We start from the raw sequence: 23,333 nt of genomic DNA on the forward strand, positions 1-23,333 counted from the left end.
GCGAACGAGATCGCTACATAATGCAAGCATTGATAGATGTTAGTACCGGTAAACAGGTGCCAGGTCAGGGGCTTTAATTATGTACTATTTTCCTCAGAACATATCATCCCCGCATATTCCTACACCGTGTAGCATTGCAATTTTCAAATGTAATAAATAAAATCAGATTGCACTAAATGTTTGTCGGCCTTAACGCTGCATAAAAGGGTATTTGATTAATCGATTCTGCTTCTCAGCTGTTATGAGAAGCTTACAGTCACAACATGTTGTTGGTAGTCGTTCCCGGAGTAATATTACCATTATGCAAATGAGCCCCAAGAGCCATTGATGCGCAGGATAAAATCTCAGAAAATGTCGAGACATAAACAACGACTGACCTGTCGATGGAAAACATTAAGCGAACAGTCGGCATGAACACAAATAGCGCTACAGTCTGTGATTATCTGCGTTTTGTCGCAGGTCCGTCCATTTTACCGTCTGCGTTCTAAGGGGATTCAAAATGACCAAGCGAAAGACTGTCGGCGGTGATGATTTGGATGGTGATCAATCGGTGCCTTTACCCATCCAAACCTTCTTTTGGCGTCAGATCAGGTAGATATTTGAAAGTATTAGATGCAATATAACACCTAGGAATGCTGTAGCGTTAGCCGTCAATATGCTCGCTTTGTATATGGATGATGTTAGCGATGAGCATTAGGCTTGACAGCGGGGTTCGTTCGCGTATCATCAAGTGTCTGTATACAGTACAGTGCTGGACAGAAATAACCTCCAATTGTGATGGGTTGTACTTTATGCTCCACCGACGTTTGAATTATGCGCTATGGGTGCGCCAGCATACTGATGGAGTGAATTGGTGATAATTACTATAGAAAGATTAAAGACAATTGTTATATTAGTTTCAGTGAGAATTACAGTTAGCTTTTGGACCAGGTAGAAAATATGTTCTAGTTTTTCATTACTTGTTGTCAAAACTTATTATTTTAGGTTTTTAGTTGGTTATAAATCTGTCAAAAGAAAACTTGATAAGGTATATTGTATCATGCATCACCTATCTTTTGGTGGATCAAATCCTGAAGACTTAATGCCATGCATGAACTATTAATCCTGTGAAGAAAGAATTTTTTTTGGGCAGGGCTTTTCCTGGCAGTGCTTACTAGATGGCAGCATTTGTAAAATATCAAAACCCCCTCTCAGATACTTTTACTGCCTACATATGGATCCCCTGTAACCCCCTCTGGATCTGATTGTGGCCAGCCTGTAGACACAGTGTTCAACCTTAAGCTCCCACTTTCATGGATGGTACCCCAAATATTATTACTTTGAAATTTTGAAATTTATCAACAACACTCAATCTCATTTACTCTGATACCATACCTCTCTTTGTGATTGGGACACAGGTGTCTGAATCGTCTTCATGCCGCCATTTGATGTGCAGAGTTATGTCCCCTGGGCATGTCAGAAACCTGTCATTGTGGGTTTGAATCCTGGTTCACCCCAGTTATGTTTCTAGATTTGTAAGCACCATATCCCTGCTCGTTGGTTTCACCAAAGTGGTGGCATAAGGCATCCTGTTCAAGATGACCTGCATCACTTCAGGCTTTCCTCCCACTTTAAGCTTACATGTCATGATATAACTGTAATACTGTTCAAAGATGTGTAAAATCTAACTCACTCACTCACTCTCTGCATGAAGATCATAACCATGATGATAACAGGAGGTCCTGCCAGGTGAACTTTCATAAGTCAGCTTTTTAAATTCTCAGTATGAGTAAGTGAAGCATTCTAGTTTCTATTTCTTGAAAGCGAATATGATCAAGGAGTTCTGAATACAGAAATAGGAAGCTTCAGCATTATTTTTGTTGTGGATATATCCGTCATACCAAAAAACGTAAAAGAAGGTACTTGTTACCCTGCCTGGTGCTCAGTATTAAGGGCTAAAACAAGGACTGGTCGGCTCGGAGTCTGTATGCTGTGTTTTAGTGGGGTATTCATGTTAAACTGAAGCATGGTATCTCAGAAGGCTAGCACTATAAATCAGCATCTGTCTGGACTAGTACAAGCAGCCACGCACACACAGGTGCTTGCACGTCGCTATGTGAGTGCAATAATCTTGAACCTGACGTCAAACCCCTCACCTCAGAATCAGGATTCCTTAACTATTTTGAGTGACACATATTTGCTGTATATCGTAACATAGCAACAATAATCAAGCATACTATAGAATGTGTATTTGCACTTCAACATGGTGGCCGTTGTGTGGTAATTAAGCCTGTGTTGTGTTGTTTCAGCCCCTTCATCCGGCCAAAACAGGGAAAGATGTGCGATGCAGCCTGTGTGGTGAGTTTACCTGTATTATGATCCCTTGTAGTGGGACGATGCACCGATGCATCGGTGGATCACGATTTTTTGCTTCTCGATACAAGTATAGATCACCGTCGCATACGAAGTAAAAAGTATCGATTCTTACCTTAAATGTATTATTCTTTTTAATAAATGTTACACATGTAAATTAGTAGTGAAAACTTAAACATCTTCATCCATCGCGCCATACTTGACACTACCAACTGTTACTCATAAGGGTGCCGGGTATTTGTCTATTGTCTTAGAAAAAGATGGTTCACGCACCACAGATAAGAGCACATACAAGTATTGTGATATGTATCGAATCGTGAGCAAGGTATCATGATACGTATCGGATCACAAGGTTGGTGTTTCGTCCAAGCCCTATCCCAAACCTAAGAGAAAATTTGCAGGCGATAAACAAACGGCCTGCGTCTGTCACATTTTGTTTACGGAGTATACCTCATAAACCATTTAAAATTTCTTCTTCACACTATGTATACACATCAAGCTCACATTGAACTGGTGCCTTTTGATTTTCAGAAAGTTTTGGAAGTTTGTTTTTTTGAGTTTCTAGAACAAGAAGTTGGTTCTCAGTTCAAACGAGGGAAGGGCTCGTATCTGGAGCGTATTCATAAACCGTTCATTAAAATCTTCATGAAACTTTTATATACATCAACAGAGCTACAGATAAGCTGCGTATTTGCGTAAAATACCCTCCTAAAATATTCAAAACCCAATTACTATCAAGTAACTTGCGTACAGAAACGCATGCATTAAATGAAAAACTCAAATGTATAAAAACAGCACTCGTAAATACCCAATGAAGCCTTTTCAGCATGTGTTCAAAAGAGCTAATTTCCGAAACACAATTACAAGCTTATTTACTTCCTGAGTCAAGCCGATATATCTAGAAAAGTTATGTACATCTAAAACATTACTTCATTTTTTTGAAATCGTAAAATGTTCACTCAATTTGGGAAAAACCCAATAGACATGATAGAGTGATGAATAGATGAGTGAAAAAATATTGTTTACCCAATGAAGAATGTAATGACCCAATTAAATTAGAAAGCCTATAGTAAAAACTCAATTGCTCAAAAAGTTTTTCTGGAGCTCTTCATCAGGCATGCATAGAACTTGTGCGTTTTGTTAATCAGGAATTTCCACTTTCAAGGCAGGAAGTAGAAGACAGGGTTCGCTTTGTAGCGTAACTCATTAACGGCACGATATTTGGTTGTCTATGCTCATAAGGCAATGCTGAACTGGTGCCTTTTGCTTTTGGGGAGTTTTTAATCTTTTTTTTAAGGCAATAATGAGTTATACTTTGGTCCAAATTCAATATTTATTGATGAAACTTTGTATGCACAGAGGGCACATCAGATACCATACATTCCTGTTAGGGTCCCCAGCAACCAAGGCGACTGAATGGATGGGTGGTCAGTAGGGCTGCAACGAATACACTGAGGCAAATATGATTTGTATCATGAATATCATGAATATAGGGTAATGAATACGAATATTAATTCACGAATACAATAACAAGTCAGCAGTTGATGTATTATTTGTTATATTAAGCATGTTCGGTGAAGCAATAACAACATAAATTATTTGACAATTGATTTTGTTAATTATTAATATATTATACATATATATATAATGCACTTATCAAGGTATTAGTATCTGCTTAAATGCGACAATGACCAATTACCAAAATACTGTCAAAGTAAATAGTATAAGAGTGTTGTCTTTATGCATATAATATGTTCTTATGGGTATTTCTATGTAAATGCACATGCTTGCATATTCATAAATATTCGATTCTTGTGGCCACGAATAACGAATTCAATTCATGAATGAATACGGTTCGATTCACCGAATACGCGAGTGAATGGTAACAGCCCTAGTGGTCAGGCTTGGTGACTTGATTCTTTGTGTGATATTGTACCCTGACAGTGGGACTGGTGGATTGTATTGTGCTTCAGAGCTCCAGATCAGCTGTTTATTTGCATAAAATACTCACATCATATCAAAATTCCCCATTAAGTGTGAGTTGTTTGTGTACAAATACATATAATAAATTCAAAAACCAAATAGTTTGAAATTGTTTAAGTTGTTTTAACTGTTTAAACATATAAACTGTTAAGAAACAAAACATGTTTGTTTTAATACGTTTGTCATCCTTACGTTTAAACACATGTAACCATGGTAACAAAATATGAGTGTAGGATCTCATTTACTGCTTCAATTTAACACTTGCTTCAAGGCCTGTTATAATGATTACAGGACATCTGATTACAGCTGTAGACATGACCAGGGTTCTAAATGCCTTGTGACAAAGATGTGGTTAGAATTGGAACGGTTAACATAAATTCCTGGTGCCTACGGGTCATGCTTGGCTATCATATTTCTTCAACCTTGTGGATCCTTGAAGATCCGGGTAGAGAAAAGGTCTTCAGCAACCCATGCTTGTCATAAGAGGCGACTAATGGAATGGGGTGGTCAGGTTTGCTGCCTTGGTTGATGCATGTCATCGTATTCCAATTGCGTGGATTGATGCTCATGATGTTAATCACTGGATTGTCTGGCCCAGACTGGATTATTTACAGACCGCCGTCATAGCGGGAATATTGCTGAGTGCAGCGTTAAACAACAAACCAACAACCAACAAGGAGTCGGGTACCAAAATACACTGGTTATAGTCAATACAGTTATACCTTGTGACCATGGTGACAGTGTGTATTTTATAGAGCCAGTGATGTACTTTGAATGAATGAATGACGTTATGTTTGTATACTTGAGAAAACATTGCTCGACACTAACACTGGTCCCCTGGTCAGAGTCTAGTATATTTTCATAGTATATATTGGTCTGGTGGTGTTATTGGAGATGAAGAAAGTTTGTATGATGTTTGAAATCAGCGATAGATCAAGTCTAAACTCTAAGCACATTGTGTCTGGTAGAGATCCAACAGAACCAAAATATTTTTTTTGGTGCTTGTCGGTTGGACCACTGACAAATTTTAGTCAGTGTCAAGTACTGGAAAATACCTCAAATGTGTAAATTACAAGTGTTTCTCTAGCTCAGACCAGACTTTTTGGAGGTGGGTTACAGATTTTTAGCATGAAAATGGGTGTCTTGGAAAAATAAAAATTTATAATTCAAAGTATTATTTTTGATTTCCCTTAACCATGTTAACTGTTAAGTTCGTAGGAAACTGTTTTGACGAACTTGAAATATTCCTGGTGGCCATATTGAAATTTTGCATTTGTGACATTTCCGTGACAAGGCCTGTGAAACTAAAACTTTCTATAAATAATCCCAGCTGTAGTGTCTCTTAAGACTACTCAAAGAATTCTGATCCAACTTTAAACGTCGATTTCATTTTTTACCACTACTCATTTCTGCATACAGATTGATATAGAAATTTGATATGCAGCAAGTTTTGGGTATGCAGAATAACATTTAGTACAGATACATGCCTTCATTGGTCCCAGCTATGCTACCTCTAAACAGGACCCATGAAGATTCTGGGTTAGAGCAGGTCTTCAGCAACCCATGCTTGCCGTAAAAGGTGACTATGCTTGTCGTAAAAGGTGACTAACGGGATCGGGTGGTCAGGCTTGCTGACTTGGTTGATCCATGTCATCGATCCCAATTGCGTGGATCGATGCTCATGATGTCAATCACTGGATTGTCTGGTCCAGACTCAATTATTTACAGACCGCCGTCATATAGCTGGAATATTGATGAGTGCGGTGTATAACAACAAACCAACCATCCAACCTCTAAACATGCTTAGATTGTGTACAGAATTCTGATCTGACTAAACATGACCACCCTTATTTCTTTATGTTTCAGGTGGCTCTAGTTTTTAATAATGTTTATTTGTTTCCACATGAATATGAAGTATATTCAAAATATATAGTTCAGTAGAAACAAGATAGTATTTCATAAGTAGCAGTCCGTCCGCAGAGGGGTCGAAATTCAGCATAGTTTCTTCGTTGCGTTCGACATGTTCATGTTTCCAGGCATATAATGAGGGGGGATATGAATGTCATCTGATCCGTCTGTCTGTCTGTATTTCGTTTTCGGAGCATAACTTGAAAACCGTTAAAGATTTCTCATCCAAGCTTGGTACATGTATTAACCAGGGGCTGGAGTGGTGCTTTTTTGCTATTTGTGGATTTTTGCTAGTTATAATTTTTCCATTTCCATGGCAACAAGTTTGACTTTGACTCTGTTCATACTGGTGTGTGTGTGTTCGGACAATATCTCTAACCATCTTCCCGAGGCAAGAGAGTTAACTGACTTTAAAAGTCCAGTTTCCACCTTTGCCGAACTAGGCTGGAATTCCTGGGCTCTATCATAGCGCCACCAGTGGCTATTATGAGCTTTGTCCCTTCTAAGCCTCTCTTATAGACCAATCAGATTCCACCTCTCGTATCACTTGCATTTGCTTCAAACAGATGTTATGTTTTCATGACGACAAGTTGGATTTGACTGAAAATGAGGGTTGTGTTTGTTTCCAAAGCAGAGCACAAATACCGTGGAATATTTCTGGATAAAGCTTGCTTTACAGATCAGCCTTGTGGTGAACTGGTGTCTTTTGATGATTTGGGATTTTGAAAAATACTGAACAGCATTATTGTTTTCTTCACTGAACTGAAGGAATCCTGTGGCAGTGAACCAAGAGTGAGGTATAAGCAGCCAAACTCATTACACCAGACCGGGGGGGGATATGTCTTCTCCTGATGACTCTTGTTTTTTCTTTTTCCACAGCAACAAGTTTGCCTTTGACCCTGTTCATTGTGGTGTGTACCTGACCTAGAAATACAAAATTCCCGATCCTAATTCCATGGTAGGGTATTGATAGCTAAAAAAAAACTACTCTTGTATACGGACAGACAGATTACCGGTGGATAGAAATGCTCTCATCAAATGACACTTCAAGTAACTGTCAGATGATTTGTTCTTTCACATTCGTGGGGGCCGGGGGATTTGTCGTCTTCTGACGACTCTTGTTTACAGTATTGGATAATGCATGTAGATCTTTAACTGTATTGCTGTCTCCATCTTATCAGCAGTGTTTACTTAGAGATGATTATATGTCGGGTTGTATGTATCTATTTGCAAGTGAATCAGAGCTACCGATGAGCAGAGTATTTGTGTAAAATACCCCCCAAAATATTCAAAACCCAATTACTTACAATTGTCTTGAGCATGTTGAGTACAGAAACGCATGCATTAAATGAAAAACTCAAATGTATGAAAGCGGCAAGCATAAATACCCAATGAAGCCTTTTCAGCATGTGTTCAAAAGAGCTAATTTCCGAAACACAATTACAAGTTTATTTACTTCCTGAGTCAAGCCGATATATCTAGAAAAGTTATGTACATCTAAAACATTACTTCATTTTTTTGAAATCGTAAAATGTTCACTCAATTTGGGAAAAACCCAATAGACATGATAGAGTGATGAATAGATGAGTGAAAAAATATTGTTTACCCAATGAAGAATGTAATGACCCAATTAAAATAGAAAGCCTAGAGTAAAAACTCAATTGCTCAAAAAGTTTTTCTGGAGCTCTTCATCAGGCATGCATAGAACTTGTGCGTTTTGTTAATCAGGAATATCCACTTTCAAGGCAGGAAGTAGAAGACAGCGTAACTCATTAACGGCACGATATTTGGTTGTCTATGCTCATAAGGCAATGCTGAACTGGTGCCTTTTGCTTTTGGGGAGTTTTTAAATTTTTTTTAAGGCAAAATAATGAGTTATACTTTGGTTCAAATTCAGTATTTATTGATGAAACTTTGTATGCACAGAGGGCACATCAGATACCATACATTCCTGTTAGGGTCCCCAGCAACCAAGGCGACTGAATGGATGGGTGGTCAGTAGGGCTGCAACGAATACACTATGAGGCGAATATGATTTGTATCATGAATATCATGAATATAGGGTAATGAATACGAATATTAATTCATGAATACAATAACAAGTCAGCAGTTGATGTATTATTTGTTATATTAAGCATGTTCGGTGAAGCAATAACAACATAAATTATTTGACAATTGATTTTGTTAATTATTAATATATTATACATATATATAATGCACTTATCAAGGTATTAGTATCTGCTTAAATGCGACAATGACCAATTACCAAAATACTGTCAAAGTAAATAGTATAAGAGTGTTGTCTTTATGCATATAATATGTTCTTATGGGTATTTCTATGTAAATGCACATGCTTGCATATTCATAAATATTCAATTTTTGTGGCCATGAATAACGAATTCAATTCATGAATGAATACGGTTCGATTCACCGAATACACAAGTGAATCGTAACAGCCCTAGTGGTCAGGCTTGGTGACTTGATTCTTTGTGTGATATTGTACCCTGACAGTGGGACCTGGTGGATTGTATTGTGCTTCAGAGCTCCAGATCAGCTGTTTATTTGCATAAAATACTCACATCATATCAAAATTCCCCATTAAGTGTGAGTTATTTGTGTACAAATACATATAATAAATTCAAAAACCAAATAGTTTGAAATTGTTTAAGTTGTTTTAACTGTTTAAACATATAAACTGTTAAGAAACAAAACATGTTTGTTTTAATACGTTTGTCATCCCTACTTTCAAACACATGTAACCATGGTAACAAAATATGAGTGTAGGATCTCATTTGCTGCTTCAACTTAACACTTGCTTCAAGGCCTGTTATAATGATTACAGAACATTTGATTACAGCAGTAGACATGACCAGGGTTCTAAATGCCTTGTACTTGACTAGAGCGACAAAGATGTGGTTAGACTTGGAAATTCCTGGTGCCTATGGGTCATGCTTGGCTATCCCATTACTTCAACCTTGTGGACCCGTGAAGATCTGGGTAGAGAATAGGTCTTCAGCAACCCAGGCTTGTCATAAGAGGCTAACGGAATCGGGTGGTCAGGTTCGCTGACTTGGTTGATGCATGTCATCGTATTCCAATTGCGTGGATTGATGCTCATGATGTCAATCACTGGATTGTCTGGCCCAGATTCGATTATTTACAGACCACCGTCATAAAGCGGGAATATTGCTGAGTGTGGCCTTAAACATCAAACAAGGATCAAATTATACCTTGTGACAGTGTGTATTATATAGAGCCAGTGATGTACTTTAAATGAATGAATGACGTTATGTTTGTATATTTGAGAAAACATTGCTCGACACTAACACTGGTCTTCTGGTCAGAGTCTAGTATATTTTCATAGTATATATTGGTCCAGTGGTGTTAATGGGGATGAATAAAGTTTGTATGATGTTTGAAATCAGCGATAGATCAAGTCTAAACTCTAAGCACATTGTGTCTGGTAGAGATCCAACAGAACCAAAATATTTTTTTTGGTGCTTGTCGGTTGGACCACTGACAAATTTTAGTCGGTGTCAAGTACTAGAAAATACCTCAAATGTGTAAATTACAAGTGTTTCTCTAGCTCAGACCAGACTTTTTGGAGGTGGGTTACAGATTTTTAGCATGAAAATGGGTGTCTTGGAAAAATAAAAATTATAATTCAAAGTATTATTTTTGAATTCCCTTAACTGTTAAGTTGGTAGGAAACTGTTTTGACGAACTTGAAATATTCCTGGTGGCCATATTGAAATTTTGCATTTGTGACATTTCCGTGACAACAAGGCCTGTGAAACTAAAACTTTCTATAAATAATCCCATCTGTAGTGTCTCTAAGGACTACTCAAAGAATTCTGATCCAACTTGAAACATCGATTTCATTTTTTACCACTACTCATTCCTGCATACAGTATGATATAGAAATTTGATGTGCAGCAAGGTTGGGGTATGCAGAATAATATATAGTACAGATACATGCCTTCATTGGTCCCAGCATGATATAGAAATTTGATGTGCAGCAAGGTTGGGGTATGCAGAATAATATATAGTACAGATACATGCCTTCATTGGTCCCAGCTATGCTACCTCTAAACAGGACCCATGAAGATTTCTTGGGTAGAACAGGTCTTCAGCAACCCATGCTTGCCGTAAAAGGTGACTATGCTTGTCGTAAAAGGTGACTAACGGGATCGGGTGGTCAGGCTTGCTGACTTGGTTGATCCATGTCATCGATCCCAATTGCGTGGATCGATGCTCATGATGTCAATCACTGGATTGTCTGGTCCAGACTCAATTATTTACAGACCGCCGTCATATAGCTGGAATATTGCTGAGTGCGGCGTTAAACAACAAACCAACCAACCAACCTCTAAACATGCTTAGATTGTGTACAGAATTCTGATCTGACTAAACATGACCACCCTTATTTCTTTATGTTTCAGGTGGCTCTAGTTTTTTTATAATGTTTTATTTGTTTCCACATGAATATGAAGTATATTCAAAATATATAGTTCAGTAGAAACAAGATAGTATTTCATAAGTAGCACTCCGTCCGCATAGTTTCTTCGTTGCATTCGACATGTTCATGTTCCCGGGCATATTATGAGGGGGGATATGAATGTCATCTGGTCCGTCCATCTGTCTGTCTGTATTTTGATTTCAGAGCATAACTTGAAAACCGTTAAAGATTTCTCATCCAAGCTTGGTACATGTATTAACCAGGGGCTGGAGTGGTGCTTTTTTGCTATTTGTGGATTTTTGCTAGTTATAATTTTTCCATTTCCATGGCAACAAGTTTGACTTTGACTCTGTTCATACTGGTGTGTGTGTGTTCGGACAATATCTCTAACCATCTTCCCGAGGCAAGAGAGTTAACTGACTTTAAAAGTCCAGTTTCCACCTTTGCCGAACTAGGCTGGAATTCCTGGGCTCTATCATAGCGCCACCAGTGGCTATTATGAGCTTTGTCCCTTCTAAGCCTCTCTTATAGACCAATCAGATTCCACCTCTCGTATCACTTGCATTTGCTTCAAACAGATGTTATGTTTTCATGACGACAAGTTGGATTTGACTGAAAATGAGGGTTGTGTTTGTTTCCAAAGCAGAGCACAAATACCGTGGAATATTTCTGGATAAAGCTTGCTTTACAGATCAGCCTTGTGGTGAACTGGTGTCTTTTGATGATTTGGGATTTTGAAAAATACTGAACAGCATTATTGTTTTCTTCACTGAACTGAAGGAATCCTGTGGCAGTGAACCAAGAGTGAGGTATAAGCAGCCAAACTCATTACACCAGACCGGGGGGGGATATGTCTTCTCCTGATGACTCTTGTTTTTTCTTTTTCCACAGCAACAAGTTTGCCTTTGACCCTGTTCATTGTGGTGTGTACCTGACCTAGAAATACAAAATTCCCGATCCTAATTCCATGGTAGGGTATTGATAGCTAAAAAAAAACTACTCTTGTATACGGACAGACAGATTACCGGTGGATAGAAATGCTCTCATCAAATGACACTTCAAGTAACTGTCAGATGATTTGTTCTTTCACATTCGTGGGGGCCGGGGGATTTGTCGTCTTCTGACGACTCTTGTTTACAGTATTGGATAATGCATGTAGATCTTTAACTGTATTGCTGTCTCCATCTTATCAGCAGTGTTTACTTAGAGATGATTATATGTCGGGTTGTATGTATCTATTTGCAAGTGAATCAGAGCTACCGATGAGCAGAGTATTTGTGTAAAATACCCCCCAAAATATTCAAAACCCAATTACTTACAATTGTCTTGAGTACAGAAACGCATGCATTAAATGAAAAACTCAAATGTATGAAAGCGGCAAGCATAAATACCCAATGAAGCTTTTTTAGCATGTGTACAACAGAGCTAATTTCCGAAACACAATTGCAAGCTAATTTACTTTCCGAGTCAGGCCCATATTTAGGACCATAATATACATCTGAAACATTATTTCATATTTTTGAAATCGTAAAATGTTCACTAATTTTGGGAAAACCCCAATACAGTGATGAATATATGAGTGAAAACATATTGGTTACCCAATGAAAAATTAAACAGTTAAACTTAAACCTTCAAGTAAAAACTCAATTGCTCAAAATGTTGTCTAGAGCTCTGGCCGTAACAAAGAGGTTGTACTTGGATAACAGGTCATCGTCAGTGAATATTACCATGATATATATGGTATATCATCTTCTTGAGGCAAGGGAGTTCACTGTAAAAGTCCAGTTTCCACCCTTGCAGAACTAGGTGTCAATTATGGAGTTATATTTTGGCTGGACTAACGAGTCTATGCATAGTCCAATCAAAATCACGAAAACAAACTCGACATCCGGTTCATAAACAATATGGCGACTGGCGTGCAGATTTTGGTTGATTGCTGGATTGGCAGAGCATATGTATTGTCAACTGGGCAGTGACAGATGTTTTCAAAATGTTTTCATGTTTTTAAACAAGGTGCTCGAGTGATTTGATGTACTTCGCGAGGTAAAACTCATTTTATTACAATAAAGTTCTTGATTATCGATCAGATCGTCTGGACTGGGCACCGCCATTTTGTTTGAAGAAAATGCAAGTGAAAGGAGAGGTGGAATCTGATTGGTCAATAGGAGGGACATGGAAGGGACATAACTCGTAACTGCCACTGGTGGTGCTACGATTGAGCTATGATATGCTAGCCTATTTTGGAAAGGGTGGAAACTGGACTAAAGATTTCATGCCGCGTTCTTTATTTGAATAATTCTATCTTGACTCAATGACCTGTCAGTTACACTGACTGAAACACAAGTATTGACTGCATGAATTGAACACAAACAGTTCAAATGAGATATTTCATATCTTTATGAGTGCCTTGTGCCACACTTGAAACCAGGGATCCGGAAATATTTTTTGGCCAATCAGACATTTGCATATTGATCACGCTCACCTCATATCTGAGGTGCTGGATGTTCATGCATGAATAAAAAGAATAAACTCAAGTGACACTGTCATAACATATATGCATGATATATATATAATAAAAGAATAAACTCAAGTGTCACTGTCATAACATATATACATTATATATATATACAATGAAAGAATAAACTCAAGTGTCACTGTCATAACATATATACATGATATATATACAATAAAAGAATAAACTCAAGTGTCACTGTCATAACATATATATACATGATATATATACAATAAAAGAATAAACTCAAGTGTCACTGTCATAACATATATACATGATATATATACAATAAAAGAACAAACTCAAGTGTCACTGTCATAACATATATACATGATATATATACAATAAAAGAATAAACTCAAGTGTCACTGTCATAACATATATACATGATATATATACAATAAAAGAATAAACTCAAGTGTCACTGTCATAACATATATACATAATATATATACAATAAAAGAATAAACTCAAGTGTCACTGTCATAACATATATATACATGATATATATACAATAAAAGAATAAACTCAAGTGTCACTGTCATAACATATATACATGATATATATACAATAAAAGAATAAACTCGAGTGTCACTGTCATAACATATATACATGATATATATACAATGAAAGAATAAACTCAAGTGTCACTGTCATAACATATATACATGATATATATACAATAAAAGAATAAACTCAAGTGTCACTCATAACATATATATACATGATATATATACAATAAAAGAATAAACTCAAGTGTCACTGTCATAACATATCTACATGATATATATACAATAAAAGAATAAACTCAAGTGTCACTGTCATAACATATATATACATGATATATATACAATAAAAGAATAAACTCAAGTGTCACTGTCATAACATATCTACATTATATATATACAATAAAAGAATAAACTCAAGTGTCACTGTCATAACATATGTACATTATATATATACAATAAAAGAATAAACTCAAGTGTCACTGTCATAACATATATATACATGATATATATACAATAAAAGAATAAACTCAAGTGTCACTGTCATAACATGCTATATATACAATTTATTAACAACTCAACAACACATAGATATAATATATACTATTTCAACCTATCAGTGTGTAGGTTTTATTATTTTGGTTATTTTGTATCCTTTGTTATGATGTCAGGTCTCAAGTTGTAATGTCCTGCTAATACTTTTTCGAAAATGTCCTGGTGGCAAATTTTAAGATGTCTGGTTTGCGCTATTCCAAATCGGACATTTTGCAGTTACGATTGGACTAGTCCGGCGCACAGACCAGTTCCCGGATCCCTGCTTGAAATTACAAACATTCAATACCAGAAACTTGACAAAACAAGGTACTCCCCAAATGGTGGCCTCGAAAGTTTATTAAAGAATATCAATGTAATGATATATGCAGGCTATTCCGGGAATGTAGCTTGTTTTATGTCCCTCTAGCTAATTCAATCAGAATTCCAATATTAGCAAAAATCTATTCCTTCTCACTGCTGATTTACTGCAAGAAGAAAGCATATTGGCACATGTCCAAGAAGTTGTTGCCACAGAAACGATTATTTGTCGTCCAGTGGTAAATTCACAGAGCAGTACTCGAGGTAGCGAACCGCCAGCTACGTGACTGGATTGCTATTGATTTTCTAGATGTTGGAGAATGGCCTGTCTCAAACAAGGACATATAGTATTACACACTGACAGACTCATAGACTATCAGTAATATGGTGGGATGCCGTAATGGTCGGAGTAACGCCAGTGTTAGAGGAAGTATTATATAGCTGGTGGATTAGATAAGAGATGCTAGTCACTAGAACTGGAGTAGACCATGGACGATTGTAATATGTCATTGTCGGAGCTTTATGGAGCCCAGAAATGACAATATTGGAATTAGATTCCTGGTTCACCTTGTATTCACTCCCACAGTGCTGCAGATAATATTTATGGTTCTGGTCACTGAAGGATCGTTTCACCTGTGACCTTGAAATGTTATCCAGTAATCAGGGATTTACCTGGGGCGTCAATATTTGTCAGGGGACTCAATTTACCTGGGGCGTCAATATTTGTCAGGGGAAATTAATAACTGGGGGGTCCAGCCAAGAAGTTTGTTTGTTTGTTTGTTTGTTTGTTTGTTTGTTTGTTGTTTGATGCCGCACTCAGCAATGTTCCAGCTATACGACGGCGGTCTGTAAATATTCGAGTCTGGAACAGACAATCCAGTGATTGACATCATGAGCATCGATCCACACAATTGGGATACGATGACATGAATCAACCCAGTCAGACAGCCTGACCACCTTATCCCTCTTACGACAAGTATAGTCGCCTTTTACAGCAAGCATGGGTTGCTGAAGACCTATTCTACCCCGGATCATCACGGGTTCCAGCCAAGACATGGATATGGGGGTCCCAGGCTAACGACATGTGATACATTTCACTTCATTATTGGAGTCCATTCTAAATTTGTATGCATATCAGGGATTTGTCTAAGATTCCAAACTAGTTGTCTTGAACATGTTGAAGGCAAACGCTTTTTATTAGGTTCAATATTTTTAGAAGTCTTATTGTAATAGGTACTTTTTGTTTATATTATTTGAAGAATTGAATTAATGCAATAATCTAAAGTAAGGATTAAACAGGGTTAGAAATTGGCACTAGTCCTATCGTCCTTGCCAAACTGCCCAATAGGTAAGGTATTCTAAGGACAAGTAGAAATTTGCCCTTCATAAGAGTTTAGCTAAACGTTTTCATTATAAGGACTAGTGGGCTAAAAAGGTTAGTTTCTCTCACTGTTAAAGCCCAATGGTTGAAATTGTCACTTGTCCTATAATCCTCGCCTTGCCAAACTGCCCCATCAGGACTAATAGAAATTTGACATTATCTGATACATATCATGATCACATGATGATACCTTACTCATGATCCGATATGTATCATGCATGTGCTCTTATCTGTAGTGCGTAAGCCATCCTTTTCATAGACAGGATGGCCAAATACCTGGCACACTGATGATTTTCAGGTGGCAGTGTCAAGTATCGCACAACAAATGATAATATTTATGTTTTCACTATTACTTTGCACTCTTGAAACCAATAATAAAATTAAGTATTATGTGCAGTAAGCTTAAAAATCATCAAAAGTCTGACACAAGACTTCAACATGTTCATTGCCTGTTGCCGTGGTAATGTTTCCGAAGTGTTTGTACTGAGAGTATAGTCAAATACATTAAAGTTGTTTTTGTTTGTTTGTTTTTTTATTATTTATTATTTACATAAAGAATACTGAGATAGAATAGTCTAACTGGACAATTTCTTCAATTTTGCGATTCAATGAATAGATAATTTGCCTTACCCTGGGCATTGTTTTCATCACAACAGTGTTTGTTTGCAAACAAATTACACAGATAAAGTGCAATATATCTAAGAAAATATAAATACCTGGTGAAATTTCATGGTATCAGTAGATATTGAAAATTTGCATCCAAAGTATATCTACAAATAAATGGAAACAACTGCATGCTTGTTTTCAGGTAACCAAGCTGTACATTAAAAACAGCATGTTTATCTCAAAACTAATCTATTTAAAAAACAACAAAAATAGTCATCACGATCATGAACCTCATCAATATGTATTAATTAAATAAAAAAGTGCATTATTTCCTAATTTTCCCAACCAGATCACTGACAGCACCTTCATCCTCATCACGATGAAAAGTCTCGTTTATCAATTTTGTACATGTTGTACCAGTGTCAGCAATATTCCAGCTATCATGGCTATATGTCAGTGGTCCGTAAATAATAGAGTCTGGACCAGACAATCCAGTGACTGACATCATGAGCATCGGTCTACGCAATTGGGATACGATGACATGCTTCAACCAAGTCAGTGAGCCTGACCTCCCGATCCCGAAAGTCGCCCTTATAGATAAGCATGGGTTGCTGAAGACTAGTTGTAACCTGGATCCTCACGTGTTGTTGTAACGGTTCATAAACATGATAAAGTAAACGTAAGGACATGTCAAAGGTGTGACTACATGAAATACAAATGTGTTCTTGGTGATTTGCTTCTTAGAAATTAGAATCTGTACCTTTTAAAATAATTTAAGGAATGTTTATCCAAACCGTGTCATTATCATGATTATGCCTTAAGCTACCATGCTTTGTTTCCCACTTCAGTCGTTCGAGCGTGTGGTCGTCCAGAACATCCTCCACGGCCTGTCCCCGAGCCTCTGCGAGGCCATCCAGAGTGTGTCCCGCTGGAAGACCATCCAGGCTGCCTTCCCCCACTTGATGCACGCCAGCTCCAGCCTTCTCACCGTACGCAAACAAACCCATCCAGACCTGAGATTTGGACCCAGTGAAACCAAGCTGCTATACACCCTGCACTGGATCATGCTTGATGCTGCATCGGAATGTGAAGATGCTGACACCGAGAAACGCGGCGGCCATGTTGCCAAACACATCGGCTCGCCTCTGTACATGCACTCTCTCAGCACTGTGCAGCTGTTTGTGTATCTGTTTGCACCTGTTATCCATACAATGAAAGATTCAGATTTTGATTCTTTGAAACTTGAGAATGGGTTGAGATTATGGCAGCCGCTCTGGGATTATCGTCAACCAGATATCCCCTGTTTTTCTACTCCTGTTAAGCCGCAGAGAAGTGTCTTGAAAGCTACGAGGAACTTGTTGAAAGTCAACACAAATGCTGCAAACATCTATATTGGGAAAGGAACATCCCGGGAGAATTTGTTCTGCTTTGGGGAGGAATCCACGAGCCGGAACAGTTACACAGAGCCTCAGTCACCAGGGGCTCCCATTGCGCGAATGAGCGACATATGCGCCTTCTCCGCAGCTGCATCAGATTCCCACACTGCTACGATGGATGTTATCTGTGAAAATTGCAACACTGTGATGCAGCTGCGACCCAATGATGGCCCTCTGACCTGTCGGTGCGGTCAGAAGGATACCCTAGTGGCTTTCCTTCCAGACTCCAGACTGTATGCTTTTCACAAGCTTACATCTGCAGTGGACAAGGATTATGTAAAACAGAAACTTGCAAGTGCAGTTACCAGCGGTACCCGGGCTCCCGAGGGACCGGATATCCTCAGTGCGAGCTACTTGGATGTTGCAGTGTTGAGGTGTCTCTTCTGTCTGAACTGGAACGAAGATGGAATCTATTGGGCGCTGAGGTACATGCATCAGAGGATGCTGGAGGTCAGTGATGAGTATATTCATATAGAGCAGTGTGAGAGAAGCAGGAGCAAGTCCCTTCCTGTACCTGACCTTCAGGTTCTGGCTGGTGGACATAGCAAAGCCTGCTCCCCTGAAGACCGCTCTGCTGGAGTCAGTCCTACAAGCCCAGACTCGAGAGCAACATCTCCCCATAGAAATATATCCCCGACAGACCCCAGACACTCTTTCCCTCCAGTGGGTTCCTTCAGTGGGCCAGATATGAGGAAAGAGCCACCTTTTAAGAAGATTAGAGTGATCGAGCTCAAGCAGTTCTTTGACACAGGGAAGTCGTTCTTAAGGAAGAAGGACAGCAGTGAGTTGGATGGCAGTGGATCCCAGTCCCCTAAAACATCCAAACATGACCATGGAAGCAGCAGCCACATCTTCTCACGGGCCTTCAGGGATGATTCCTCCAGCTCTTGCACAATCTCAACCCTTGACACAGAGTCGGATGTGATCAGACCCAACTCGGCCATGGGAAGCTATGCTGGGTATGGACGGGACAGGGATGACAGGTTCGGAGGATTGGCTTCAGGATTTGGAGCACAGAGGAAGAGTATGCCAACACTGCCTCAGTCTGATAAGGAGTCGTTTGGGAGCAGCAGTCAGCACAGTGGACAGGATTCCTCAACGTCTTCACAAGCTGACATTCACTTGAAGCCAGAGCCCATTAAGAGACCTATAATTACAATCACGGAACACAGCCCAGAACCAAAGAACTTGCCCAATCTGTCTGCATCCAACTACGAACTCTCTGGGGGCTCGGACAACCGGGATGATGATGGGCTGTACCCTAACTTGCCAAGGAGTATGACCGACTCGAATATTAGTTACAAGCCCGAGGAGGACATTCAGGAGGTGTCAGGGTCGAAACATTACATTCAGGACAATGGGCACATTAACTATAAGGTTGTGCTGAGAGCGGTGCACTTTGTAGCCATGAACGAACGATCGCCTCGGATCTGTGAGGTGCTGCTGAACATCCTGAACTGTCTACTAGACCTGGACATCATCGAGACCAAGTCCTCCCCACCCAGGTCCCCCGCCACCCCCGAAAGCCAGGACACAACCGACAAGCCGCCTCCTGTTGAGAAGCCAGCGGAGTCGGATGGGGACAAGGATATTACAGCGCATAGCCTGGCCATGGATAGCTTGTTCAGGTACAACAGGAATTCATGTTGGTTTGGATTAAGGGGGAAAAAAATGTTTTCTATTTCAGCAGAGCCAAAAAGAGGGTAGGAACTTCAGGCTTTTTCCACTTTTTTTCCTCGAGAAGTTGTAGTTTGCAGTATGTCAGTATAAGCTTGCTTCCAATGACAGTAACGTGTTGGTGTATTGATGACTAAATCAAGATTTATTTGTGGTGATTTATGCTACTGGCATAAAATTTGAAAAAGACAAGAAAAATGGTCAGGGTTTCCGGATGAGGTTCGGTTTGGAAACTGGAAACACACCTTGAAAATTATTATCCATATTTCTTAAAATTATGTATCAGGTTTTGACAATATTTAAGGAATATGATCCATGTTTTGTTTCAAATTTTGATTGAGTTTGAGAATATGATCCTTTTTGTTAATAATTATGTGTTTGTTTTAAGAAATATGATAAGTAAAAGTATCATGATCATCCAGCTGGTATTATTTTGATAGAATCATTATCATATTTTGCACCTGATTTCAAAGCTGACATCAAAGCTTTAGCAAACTGATCATGCTGACGAAGGGAAATTAAAAAAAAAAAAATGTCAGTATTTGACTAGGTATTGACTTTATCTTGGTTTGTCGTGTTCACTAAAGACAGCTCTCTATTTGGAGTTTGAAATATCTCACATTGAAAAAAACAATTTCAATTAACAATGCTTTTCCAATGCAATTGCTAACATATTTACAGCCCCTATTCAAACTGTTTTAGTTCTGCATGTTGCCATTTTGACAGCAGGACTTTCAATCCTGTTAAATCAATGAACCTGGTAAAGGAGCTGAAATGTTTAGAGTTTAACATGCTTAAGTAGTTAGAGACAAATTCTGTGGCTAAAATTACAAAATTCTACTTTTAAAACATACCCAGTTTCCCCTAAAAAACATAAGACAAACTCATTTTTTGAAAACTTGAATCCAAATCCGAAATGAAAAAATTCCATAAACTGTCATTATAAACAGTTATCATTGGGTAAGCCATACAATTATGCAGATAAATATGCATAGTGTCACTGATATAAGTTTATGTTTTGATGTACCGGTAATCATATGTAATAGTACCGCAAGGACTGGGAACTATTTATTTCAAATTTCATTTTATTTTAGGATTCATGTTTTGTATGTTTAAATGGCATGTTAATTTTTTTGCATCATTCAAGTGCAAAAATTCAATAGAAAAGCTTGAAAATAATGAAAATGTTTGTATTACAGATGTCTATTTTCAGTCTTGCCTATTGTGATATTGCAGTGTATTTATGTGACACAACTAACATGATTGTAAAAGCCTCCTCTCTGGTCTCTGCAGGATCTACAAGGCTCTTGGCTGCCCCCAGGGATGCGGCGATGGGATTGTTGGGCCTCAGGGAGACCATCTTCGCATGAAGGGACAGAACTGTCTGCAGCATCTTCACAAGCTCAACCCTCCTCTCTTCCACAAGTTCCTCCGTGGAACGGTCAAGCGGTGCCCCCTGCAGGACACGATCGACTTCCTTCACGCTTTCCTCGGGTTCTGTGTCGACCCCACAGTGCACACACAGTCGCCACAGCGTATGTACTGACAGGGTAGAATAGGGTTCAAGTTGATATGTCCATCTGATGTCCTTGAAAATAATTGTTAGTTTGCCAGGAATAGATGTCAGATTTAATAAACTATATATAAGCTAAGCCATAAGTCACAGAGAACAATAAAGAACGAAGTGTGGTTTATCTTACAATAAAACTTGTTCTATCATGACGTCTTTTCTGGAGATTCGAAACCTGCGCTCACAACTTCGTAAATTGCATGACGTTATTTTTGAGAGGGAGGTGTCCAGTGAGTTGTTCCCCATAGATGTAGCTGGGTAACATAGATAAATGAAATAGCCGAATGATCGCATCGAAAATGGGAGAGATATGACAATCGGTATTGGGAGAAAAGGTACAGATAATCGATGTATAAATTATGAGAGTATGCGGGAAAGACCTGTCATGGTTTATTCACCCTGCAGTGTTTTATTGTATGATAAACAACTCCCACTTGTCGTTTATTTTGGCAATTTTACTGAGCAAGTGAATTACAACTCCAGATGATCAAGCTCCCCTTTGTGGCCACAGATCCATCCATGTCATCACGTAAATCTTTACAGTGGAAGGTTTTCTCAATTTGACGCACTTTCTTCCCACAGCCAACAAGAAGTCAGTATCCCAGGAGAACTTGCCCCGCAACTGCTACGCCAACAACTTTGGCCACAGCATCGGCGGCGAGGGCTACCGCGGTGTGGAGGGTGTCCTCATAGCGAACCTCCTGAAGCCCTTTGTCTCGCGATGTGTGGAGAGTGTGGGGGAGCTGTATGGCCACGACAACATTGTGAGTTGGTGTTTCAGTGTGTTCCTCTTGGGGTATGTGCTGGAGGCTGGGGTAATCACAGATTCATTGTGATACTTAAGTTTGACTTTCAGGGTGTGATTGCATCACATCATGTTGTGACTGTATCTCTTTACCTTTAAGGTAATACATGCTGTGATGTGTGATGTGGTTTCAGGGTGTGATGTTGTTTCAGGGTGTGATGTGGTTTCAGGGTGTTATGTGGAATCAGTGTGTGATGTGGTTTCAGGGTGTGATGTTGTATCAGTGTGTGATGTGGTTTCAGGGTGTGATGTGGTTTCAGGGTGTGATGTGGTTTCAGTGTGTGATGTGGTTTCAGGGTGTGATGTTGAATCAGTGTGTGATGTGGTTTCAGGGTGTGATGTGGAATCAGTGTGTGATGTGGTTTCAGTGTGTGATGTGGTTTCAGGGTGTGATGTGGAATCAGTGTGTGATGTGGTTTCAGGGTGTGATGTGGAATCAGTGTGTGATGTGGTTTCAGTGTGTGATGTTGTATCAGTGTGTGATGTGGTTTCAGGGTGTGATGTTGTTTCAGTGTGTGATGTGGTTTCAGGGTGTGATGTGGTTTCAGGGTGTGATGTGGTTTCAGGGTGTGATGTGGTTTCAGTGTGTGATGTGGTTTCAGGGTGTGATGTGGAATCAGTGTGTGATGTGGTTTCAGGGTGTGATGTGGAATCAGTGTGTGATGTGGTTTCAGGGTGTGATGTGGTTTCAGTGTGTGATGTGGTTTCAGGGTGTGATGTGGTTTCAGGGTGTGATGTGGTTTCAGTGTGTGATGTGGTTTCAGGGTGTGATGTGGAATCAGTGTGTGATGTGGTTTCAGGGTGTGATGTGGTTTCAGGGTGTGATGTGGTTTCAGGGTGTGATGTGGAATCAGAGTGTGATATTGTGGTTTCAGGGTGTGATGTTGTGGATTCAGGGTGTGATGTTGTGGATTCAGGGTGTGATGTTGTGGATTTAGGGTGTGATGTTGTGGATTCAGGGTCTGATGTTGTGGATTCAGGGTCTGATGTTGTGGATTCAGGGTGTGATGTTGTGGATTCAGGGTGTGATGTGGAATCAGAGTGTGATATTGTGGATTCAGGGTTTGATGTTGTGGATTCAGGGTGTGATGTTATGGATTCAGGGTGTGATGTTGTGGATTCAGGGTTTGATGTTGTGGTTTCAGGGTGTGATGTTGTGGATTCAGGGTGTGATGTTTTGGTTAAAGGGTGTGATGTTGTGGATTCAGGGTGTGATGTTTTGGTTGAAGGGTGTGATGTTGTGGTTTAAGGGTGTGCTGTTGTGGATTCAGGGTGTGATGATGTTG

The 23,333-nt window shown here is 39.1% G+C and overlaps 1 protein-coding gene across 1 annotated transcript in view; it reads left to right on the plus strand.

Annotated features, from left to right (window-relative positions):
* Positions 1–320: 320 nt before the first annotated feature.
* Positions 321–23,333, plus strand: part of LOC124151954 (protein unc-80 homolog) — a 113,441-nt gene continuing 90,428 nt past the window's right edge. The window contains exons 1-5 of the mRNA XM_048389824.1: positions 321–591; positions 2,289–2,337; positions 17,408–19,623; positions 20,966–21,207; positions 21,825–22,006. Of these exons, the coding sequence (XP_048245781.1) occupies positions 500–591; positions 2,289–2,337; positions 17,408–19,623; positions 20,966–21,207; positions 21,825–22,006 (2,781 nt within the window). The 5' untranslated portion in view covers positions 321–499. The remainder of the gene's footprint in view (positions 592–2,288; positions 2,338–17,407; positions 19,624–20,965; positions 21,208–21,824; positions 22,007–23,333) is intronic.

Source organism: Haliotis rufescens, unplaced genomic scaffold, assembly GCF_023055435.1.
Source record: "Haliotis rufescens isolate VD_foot unplaced genomic scaffold, xgHalRufe1.0.p SCAF_8, whole genome shotgun sequence".
Taxonomy (NCBI): domain Eukaryota; kingdom Metazoa; phylum Mollusca; class Gastropoda; order Lepetellida; family Haliotidae; genus Haliotis; species Haliotis rufescens.